Source organism: Perca fluviatilis, chromosome 17 (assembly GCF_010015445.1).
Source record: "Perca fluviatilis chromosome 17, GENO_Pfluv_1.0, whole genome shotgun sequence".
Taxonomy (NCBI): domain Eukaryota; kingdom Metazoa; phylum Chordata; class Actinopteri; order Perciformes; family Percidae; genus Perca; species Perca fluviatilis.
The window spans coordinates 7,614,205-7,624,031 of record NC_053128.1 but is presented as its reverse complement, the minus strand read 5'-3'; the positions used below and the strand labels follow the sequence as shown (position 1 = coordinate 7,624,031).

Sequence of the window (9,827 nt, the reverse complement as noted above, 5' to 3'; positions counted from 1 at the left end):
TGCAGGAGTTATTGGTTTATTTAAATTACAATCCAGAAGGAAAAGCATTTCTGCTTCCCAAAAGATGCACAAATAATCACAGAAATATTGTTTGAACACATTGAAATCAATACGAATTAAGCCTTGGCTGTCCCTGTTTGGCCCTACAGTGGAATAGTTGCACCTGGATGCAGCGTGTGCTCTTCTCGTGACTCTATCTGACACCACCGTCCAGTCCATTTCCTGGATGGGCAGTGCTTATTTGGCAGTGATGACCACCGGCACGTCAGTGGTGGTGTCAGGTCCCGCGCCTTCCTCATCTGAATCGCTCTCAGTGCTCTCATCGGATTCGCTGTCGGCAGCTCCGGGTGTGGCCGTGGCCTCCTCGCTGCTCTGGCTGTCCTCGTCCTCCGACTCCTGGCTGGCACTGGCGCTATCGCTGGTGGTGCTGGCGCTTTCCTCTTCCTCCTCTTGCTCTGGGGCGCTGGAGCTCTCGCTGGTGGTGGCGTCGCTGGTGCTAGTGCTCTCCTCCTCCTCTGTGAGGGAGGCCTGGCGGGGACTGAGTTCCTGGTCCTGAGAGGTGCCAGAGGAGGCGTCGAGCCCCTGGTTCTCCACCTCAGGGGTGCTGGTGTCCTCCTCCATCAGGTCGGAGTGGACCTGAAGAGCCTGTGGGTGAGTCAGAGGAGGGATGGGAGCATTAGTGTCTATGATTTTTCTTGGGAGAACAGAAGAATCCATTAATTCGGTGAGGTTTTGTGGTGTTTTTAGGCACTAGCTCTGGTTTGGTATATTGTAAACAGTGACATATGGTAATGGTGGGATATTATGGGTCCAACTGCAGTTCTAGGCAAGACCCGCCCTACGAAGCAGCCCGATTGGTTGGGGTTAGGCATTGTCCTTGAGTAGTTAAGGTTAGGATAGCTTGTTGGTCAGAGGATAGGAACCAATTGGGGTCCGTTGCCTCGTGTGAGCATGGACGCCTGGCCAATCGTGGCGCGCAAATGCTGTTGAAGGGCAGGTCTTGCCTGGAAATGAAGTTGGTTCCATAATAATATAGGCTACGTCCTCACTACCATGTTTTCATTTTCAAGCAGCAGTTTTGAAACAAAAATGACCTCTGTCCACACAAGAGTTTTCGCTCCAGTAGGAGAACTAATCTCATGACCAATCACATACACTGGGCATGCGCGTGAAGGTGTAAACAGGAAGTAGATTGTCTGACGTTACTCAGCCGTTATAAATCCTGGATGTATAAGTTGTAAATACAGAAAATACTTTGGAGAAAGAATAATGGCGAAAAGTAAGACCAAGGATTTATTTTCTTGGACCGACGAGAAGGTTGAGCTGTTACTGAGATATATGTAAGCCTACCACCCCGATAAGACTGACTGACGTGCGTCGTCGTTTCCAAATGTCTCCTTTTCCAGACTACAAAGGAACCTTGGAGTTTTCAAACCAAAACGGGGGCAGCAGTGTATGCAAATGTCTCCGTTTTAGTATTGTAGACGTGAGGCGTAAACCATAGATAGATATTAGTTTTTTAAACCAAAACGTAGTAGTGAAGATGTAGCCTTAAGGGCTTTTCACGTGGGGAGCGACACTTCGCCTGCGTAGTCGCTTGGATCTGCGGGGTCTCACTGCACTCCTCATGTGAACAGACAGGCGGACAACGCTCCACGGGTAAACGCCAGGCGATCAATGTGTGGTAAACATGGGGATTCGGCGCACTACTGTATCCCTTAGATTAGCTGACGGTGGTATCATATATCCCTAATCACAGATCGATTTATAACAAATAGTGGCGATGCTAGTCTTTCCTAACCACAGACTGTTATCGTTGATAGCTAAAGTTAGCCAAATTGGCATTGTCATAATTACGGACGTTACCCGATAAATCCAGTCTTGTGCCGATGCTCTGACAAGCAAAAGCTGTGCTGTCTATGTCCTGTTTTATATTTTAACTTACAAACAGCAGAATCAGTCTCATTGATTTGCAATGCGCACCGCATAGGGAAAATCGGCAATCGCTCCCCGTGTGAAAAGGCCTTTACACTGTTAGGAAACTCAAACATACCTTTACCTTGTACACTGTCAGTGACTTCTCCACCTCATTGCCCTCTGTCATGTCGTAGGCCATCTTCTCCACCTCGTTGCCCTCTGTCATGCCGTAGGTCATCTTCTTCCCTGTGCCGATAAACTCGTAGGACTTGTAGGGAGAAGGAACCTTTTGGTAGGATTTGTCCTCCACGTAGACGATGGACTTATAGTCGCTGGGGTAGCCCCCCAAGCTGTCGCCGCGGCCTGCGTCCGTGTCGGTGACGATGGTAGGCACGATGGGCTCAGGAGTGGTTGCAGCCACGGGTTCCTCTGTCACGACCACAGGGGTGTCGGTGGCAGGAGCGGGGGTGGAGGCCTCGCCCGACTCCGAGCTGTCGCTAGATTCATCCTCGTCGGTTTCCTGGAGACACAGAGGGTGGGAGGTGAGCCGTCAGAGAGTTGGTGAGTGAAAATCGCATTTGGTGTTCGGAGCATCCAGGCAGATAGCCGGTGGCGGAAATGCCTGAACCTTCCTATGGATTTCACCATCTGTGTTTCTCATGTCGTCCCTGGCTATCATATTTGCTGACTTTGCTTTTTGACAAATATTCGACTAGATTTTGTTTGGCACAAAACTACGAGCTTGTTAGCTTAAGTAGCATTAGCTACTGTTTCTGTCCAAAGTGTAATCAAAATTTGACTGAAAAAAGTGTTAGAAAAATATTAAAACGTGAGACCAATATTATAGCAGGTCTACAATATTTGAGGGGTTGCACTTATTTTCGAAAATATTCTATTATGTCTGTATTTTATTGACAGACTGAATTGTGACTAATTCGGTAGTATTTGTTTTTTTTTGTCTTCATTTGGTATTTTGTGCATTGTATCTAATTTGGTTGAGTTGTAATAATCGTTAACTGTTGTCCTCTTACCCCTAACCCAAATTGAAGATTTTTATAGTAAATTTAGTGTTATTTTGTGTGTTATGCGTGATGTGTCGCCATCTTGTTCTCTCGAGTGCCCAAGACAAATTTCTCCTATGGGAGACAATAAAGGCTTATCTTATCTTATCTTATCTTATCACAGATCAAAAACCTAACATCTGTCTAAGTTACATTAAAGTCGTCTCAAAGTGGGTAGCCTATTGCTTTCTGCAACATATTCTAAATCTTTAATTGAATAAACCTTCTTTTAGTGCAGACCATTCAGGTTTTTTTTGCTGTCTAATGTTTAGTAACTGAGGCTTATTTACAGTTTCAGCAGCCAACCCTGTCCGCTAACATCAAGAAAATAACCTCCACGCTCTCTATGTTGCCAGATGTGTTTTTGGTATTATACTCACACTCTCCTCTGCGTCATCGTCGTCATCATCATCATCATCATCACTGTTGACAGTGGCTGTATCTGGGGATGAAGTTGTGTCTGTGCTGTCAGACGTGAGCTCAATGGGAGCCTCTGCTGCCGCCTGCTGTAGAAATCATTCAAACACAATGATTGATCTAAAAGTGTTAACATTAATTCAACATATTATTAGCAAACATAAATCCCCAGTACTTACTAGCCTATAGGATAGTCACTAAGGCCATCCACATACACAGTTCATCCTATGGTTCATTGTGCTACATGTATGTTTAACATTAAAACATAATTTATAAAATCATGCCAACAATTAGCAGGCTATTTTAATATCTTAGTATTCTATGCAAAAATGTATAAAGGCTTTAGGCAGCCCTACACATTGTTGTAGGCCCAACTTCATTTTATAAAATATACAGTATGTAGTAGGGGGTCCCTGCTCCATCTCTCTCTCAGTAAAAGGGTCCTTGGCTTAAAAAACGTTGAAGACCACTGATCTAATGAATCTCTCACCACGTCTTCGTCTGAGCCTTCTGGGCTCTCGTCTGAGCTAGCAGCTGCTGCTGCTGCTTCCGCAACAATGTTCTGCAACATAAGAGAGACACAATAATATGATTAATCCTCTTTTTACCTATTTTTTGCTCCTTCATTTATGTCACATGTCTCAGAAACAGGCTGTTGGGCCTCCGCCGACAGACAGGGCCTCGGTATGACGTATTGATGCAAGACTTAAAGGGTTTAGCAGCATTATATTGTAATATTTATCTCCTCTTTTAATGCATATGATTTCATCAGACCTTATTTCTACACTATATAACCCAAGTCGGTGTCAATGCCCAGTTCCATTATGTTTACAGTAGACATTTGCAGTTAACTAAGAAGGTAAGGCGCTTCATTCTGCAAGGCTTTCCCGCCCTCAAAACAGCCTAACTAAGCCTGAAAGTTTATCTCGTACATACGAGATAATATCTCTTAATTAGGAGATAAAATTCTATCTCTAGGAGATACTATCTCCTGGAGATAAAGTTATAGCCAACAATGCCGGCATTTAAAAAAAATTGTATTACCTTGTCTTTAAGGGCTTCCGTACCAGACACAGGTTGAAAAAAATAAATAAAAAAAGCAAAGGCCAGGACATCCTGACTTCTCTAGTAAGGGTCACTGGATCACTGGGTCACCTACATTTCCCATAATGCAACTCAAGTCTCTTTCGACGGTCCCTGCCTCCTAAATGCCCACATTTTTCGAGCTCCACACCTTCAGTTTGTAACCCGGATTTGCTGTTAAGCATTTCGTCCAATATGATGACATCATCAGCGAAAACATGATAAGAGAAGAGGAGAACAAATTGAACCGAACACAACGGCATGAAAAACAATTTTTACCTGTACAGGAGCTGCACGGTTCTGGGGAAGTTCTGCCGCCTGTTTCCTGAGGGCTGGAGCTGCTGGTCGTCTCACCTGTGGACAAAACCAACATCAGTCAAAGTGGAAATTCTTTCTCTCTTTCTCTTTTATCTGTCTCTCTCCAAATACTCACCGCTTCCTCAGAGCTCTCTGAACTGCTGACAGAAACTTTTCTCGCCTAAAAAGAAAACAAAGTTATGAGCAAATAAACCAAATTTAGTGTCAAATACGTATCCTCATCAAGCTTCTGCATCTCAATTCTGCAAAAGTTGGGTTGAAGCTTTGACTTCTCGACAGAGAAAATGACTCACCGGCCGGCAGAGGACTGTGGCGAAGAGCAGAACGAAAATAACAGCCACTTTCATTGTGTCACAGTTTTGTGTCTGGACGGGGGAGAAAACCAGAAAGACGCAGGTTTAAGTCACACAACAAAACATCATCGCACAACACAATACGACAATAAAACATGATCATGATGCACAGAGATCGTACGGCACCAAAAATACTCGTCCGGAGGCCATAACTTCACGGGAAACACAATGACATGTCAAACTGAAAACAAGCTGCTAGTCTGCCATCGTAAATCCTTAAGATTCCTTCCAAAAAAGGGGGGGGGGGGGGGTTTTCCGTCTTTTTGGGGGGGTTTAGGAAGTATTAAGTCTCTTTAATTACAGACCTAAGCGAGTGGTTGCGTGTCCTTGACAACTCTGTTTCGATACAGTAAAACGATCCTGTCATCAGAGAGAGAAAATCACATCGTTTCAGTGCGGGGTTGATTTAACTACGAGACAGGATGTTTCTGGCTGATTTGGGTCCAGAAGATGTGAGAAAATAACAGGTATGAAGGAGATGAACGTGGGCGTTTGGCCTTAAAAGATTTAAGGGAGTAATCCAGTTAACATTTAGAGTTACTACCGTTACATTTTCATCATCACTTTGCAGAGCACTCGCTAAGGTTTCTTTTAATAGATTAAAAAGAGCTATTGTCCTGCAGATGTCCTGAAATAAACACCAATTTTTTAGGCCTTAGGACAGAAATCCACATGAGCTCAGTACCATGGTTTAAGATTTGTCTATAAGCATTGTGAAATAACGCAAAATGCTAAACTAACATCGAGAAAACAGGAGGAAATAGTGCATATGTTGGAAACTTGGTGCTGTAGCACAGTATTTCCCAAAAGGGGGTACTAATAACCTCAGGGATACTTTGTATTTTTTTTATGCATAATTCCTAAAATAATTATACTATACAAAGGAAAGAATAGTAATGGATTCTAAACATTTGAAATAGCATTTAGGGTTTTTAAGTTTCAATGTAGTTGTTTAGTAAATCAGAGACACTGATGTTGCAGGGCTGTATTGTACCACTTTATATAGGCTTTTTGTTGTTTAGGGGGTCCAAAAATGTAAATTTCAAAGGAGGGGGATTATTTAAAAAAGTTTGAGAACCACAGCTCTAGTACATGTAAGTATATCCAGCAGCAGGACGGTGTATGTGGGACTGAGTCAAAAAAAACTAGATTGTGTGTTCATGGTAATGAAAGAACAATAATGTGTTTTTAATAGTTTTTGGACAACAATGGAGCTCAATGGCACAGAGGAATAAGATATGTCAGGCTTTATGTACAGAGACAATACTTAGTTAGTGGGATGAGTTCATTGTTGGTTTTGGTCGCAGTGTGAGGGAGACATTTAGAGTGAAATATCTGCAAAATGTCAGTATTTAGCATTTAGTATTCAACCTTGTTAACAGCACCTTTAAAAATATGTCTATGTTTCTCTGTTCCCCTCCCTTATACAGTACAAGCTTTTCTTTTTGTGTATGCTGTGGGAGGAGCAGTCAGAGTGTCTGCGTCTATCTTTAATGATGGACTTTTCCTATACTGTGTAATTCACCCAGTTATAACTGGAAAGCCACAGTGCAGCAGAGACATGACAGACGCCCATATGACTGTATATATGTGTGTGTGTGTGTGTGTGTGTGTGTGTGTGTGTGTGTGTGTGTGTGTGTGTGTGTGTGTGTGTGTGTGTGTGTTTGTGTGTGTGTGTATTTCTGTCCGTCTTTCTTTGAGACGGCCAAGTTACTTTCCAGACCTTGAGAGAATGGACTTTTTGTCTGGTCCTCACTTCTTCTACGGGCTGTTTGAAGGTTCAGTGTTTGTTTCAGGGTTGAGATAAGAATTTGGGTTTAGGGTATGGGGTTGGGGTTTGGGTTAGACGCGTAGCTGTAATGGTTAGGGTTAGGGATAGGGTTAGAGAACAGTTCGACATTTTGCAGAAATGTGCTTATTCGCTTTCTTTCCAAAAGCTGTATGAGAATATCGATGCAAGTCTCATATCTGTGCAATAAATATGAAGCTAAAGCTATCTTGGGAATTAGCTTAGCTTAGCATAAAGACTGGAAGCACGGGGGGGAAACGTCCAAAAGTAACGAAATCCGCCAACCAGCCATTCTAAAGCTCACTAATTAACATGTCATAACTTTCATACTATGCGGTTTCCATTTTTGTCAACCAGCGACCTAGAGTCGCTGTGGAGTACTTGTATTTAACGTTACCTTTGCTGCTATTTAGCTCTCGCCAACAAGTGAAAGCCTGACCGTGTGGGACTCTTGTCCGGTTCCTCACGCGGTCAATTTCTCGCTTTCTTTTCCCTTGACTCTTCCGACCACGCTTTCTTGGTTTTCTTCGTCGACTTGGCCATGATTCACGTCTGAAATGCGTGCTAGTGTCTTCCATAGAGGCTGCTTCTTATATGTTGTTGATGTATGCCACCTCTCAAACTTGCATTGCTGGTTTTGCCAGCGCGTTCCGCTTTGCTATCGGGATGATTCGCCCTACTAAGAGTTTGTTTACCATCGAAATGACTTCGACGCTGTTATATTAAGGTACAAATCTTGCATAGCGTGCCTTTAAATTAAAAAGTGTAAAAACGTCAAGTTCTGATTTTGACTTCCTGGAGTCTATTCGTTGTGGTGAGGTTGCGAGTCAATCAGCGACTCTTTAGACTCAACCAATCGGCTACCAGAATGCCTCTCTCTCTCTCTCTCTCTCTCTCTCTCTCTCTCTCTCTCTCTCTCTTTCTTCAGCTCTTCAGTTAAAAGCACTGTTGAGTGAGCTGGAAGCTAATCAGGATGTGTGTGTTGTCAGTGTGTTTACTCAGCGTGGTTATTCAGGGCTGGACCTGGTCATGTAACATCCAGAAATGACTTCCCTGCTACCCACATCTTCCCCTTCCTGGCTACACTGTGATACTAATCAGCCAATCAAATCCCCCCCCCCCCCCCCCCCCCCCCCCCCCCCACCCCCCCCCCCCCAAATTTTAAAAAAAACCAAATAACTGCAATAAACTGCAGAGCTTTTATGGTGGATAGCAATAAACTGCAGAGCTTTTATGGCGGATAACTAAACCCTTATGCGGCTCCACAAGTTTAATGTGAGTTTGCTCTAAACTGACTTTTAATTCCTGTTAATGTTGTACAAGTGTGTATGAAAATCAGTCAAAATTAAGTTGCAAGTTTTTTGTGTGTGTGAAAACCCTCAGTGCTGCAGTTGGACTCCAAAGCAATGACCCTTAAATAAAAACATAATATTCAACATTACAAAAGCAACTTTGTGCAAAAGCAACGAAAAGATTTGAGAATTTACATTTTCCATTTCAATGACTGACCGTTCAGGCAAATACTGCAGCAGCTCTATTCCGATGGGACAGTCCACTGCAAAACAATGTTGCCATTGCCGTCTGTTGAGTTCTACATTTGTCTTTGATGAGCTAGTTACACAAATTGTCATTACCTGGAAACTACATTGTATAGATTACAGTGCTTTTTAAAAACATTTAAAAGTAGTTGATTCGTATCGGATTCAGGTTGCGATAGTCAAACAACCACTTTTTCTCGTCTTTTTGGACAACTAAGAAAATTAAATTAAATATTTTTGTTGAATGATTGTTTTGCAGTGTAGTGTTTGTAAAATGAAAATTTTGAGTACTTATTTTTACAGTGTTGGAAGAAGAAATCCATAATGAAAAAAAGACTACATGGTCAAAAGTATGTGGACACCCGACATGTTCACCATATGTATAGTTGAACATGTCTGTAGGCGTTAATCTGCTCCTGTATCAGCCAGCATGATGTTGGAACCTGGCTGCAGGGATTTGCTCCCATTCAAGCGTATTATTAAAGTCCAACACTGATGTTGAGTGATAAGGTCTGGCTCACAGCTCTGTGCAGGCCAGTTGCCCGAACTGGGAAAACCATTTATTTAAAGAGCTGCCTTTGTACAAAGGACCTTCTCCAAACTGTTGCCACAGACTTTGAATCACGCTATTGTCTAAAATGTCACTGCATGAAGTAGCATTAAAAGTTCCCTTCATTGGAACTAAGAGACCCGGGCTAAACCATGAAAAACATGTCCACATACAATATAATCTATTTCAAATGCATGAAAGAAAGAATTTTTAATTCTTAGGCTAAATAAAGTCTATTTCCAGCAGCGTATACAAATATTAACCTGCCCTCCCACCTCTCATCACACCACCGGTGTTGCCGAAAAACTCTGGCAAACACTGTACACCGTAAATATTTCGTCATATGTTGATTCTGACCTTGTTTGCAGGCGGAGGAAGCTTCAGGAGTTCAGTGGCTGCAGATTGTGGAGCAGAAACAGACAGACGTGCTTTGCCTTTAGTTTATCTCCTGGATGTTGTTCACTGCTCAGTGATGCTGCTGCTGCTGCTATAACCGAGGCGCCTGGTTGGCTTATAAACCCTCCAGCCTCAGGCAGCAGCCAATCAGCCTGGAGCTTGTGATGTCATGAGTTTAACCGCTCCGTGGTCCACCTCTCCTCTCTCTCCCACTCTTCCTGTGGTTGATGCTGTGGTGGTGTGGGGCAAACACACACACACACACACACACACAATGCAAAGACAAATACATGGATAAAGACATGCAGACATTTACAGCCCAGACAGACGCATGTGAATGTACTTTTTTTTTACACACACACACACATACACACACACACACACACACACACACACACAAAAGTT

The 9,827-nt window shown here is 43.1% G+C and overlaps 1 protein-coding gene across 2 annotated transcripts; it reads right to left on the bottom strand.

The window, feature by feature from the left end:
• Positions 1-9,502, bottom strand: spp1 (secreted phosphoprotein 1). 2 transcript variants are annotated; one of them, XM_039778799.1, is made up of 8 exons: positions 9,384-9,502; positions 5,090-5,161; positions 4,912-4,956; positions 4,758-4,832; positions 3,886-3,957; positions 3,359-3,484; positions 2,054-2,437; positions 1-645 (listed from the first exon to the last, which is right to left on the bottom strand). In XM_039778799.1, exons 2-8 carry the CDS (start codon positions 5,141-5,143, stop codon positions 238-240), a joined length of 1,164 nt encoding a protein of 387 aa, XP_039634733.1. In that variant the 5' UTR covers positions 5,144-5,161; positions 9,384-9,502; the 3' UTR covers positions 1-237. The 2 variants fall into 2 exon arrangements, with proteins under 2 accessions (XP_039634733.1, XP_039634734.1); XM_039778800.1 differs by having other exon boundaries at positions 2,060-2,437.
• Positions 9,503-9,827: the final 325 nt, after the last annotated feature.

Bases quoted from the DNA above. Each gene is read 5' to 3' on its own strand.
- spp1 (XM_039778799.1), bottom strand. From the start codon at position 5,143: ATGAAAGTGGCTGTTATTTTCGTTCTGCTCTTCGCCACAGTCCTCTGC. The intron at 3,485-3,885 runs GTGAGAGATTCA...TGATTTCTACAG, and splicing joins AAGGCTCAGACGAAGACGTG to CAGGCGGCAGCAGAGGCTCC. The intron at 646-2,053 runs GTATGTTTGAGT...ACTCACCCACAG, and splicing joins TGACAGTGTACAAGGTAAAG to GCTCTTCAGGTCCACTCCGA.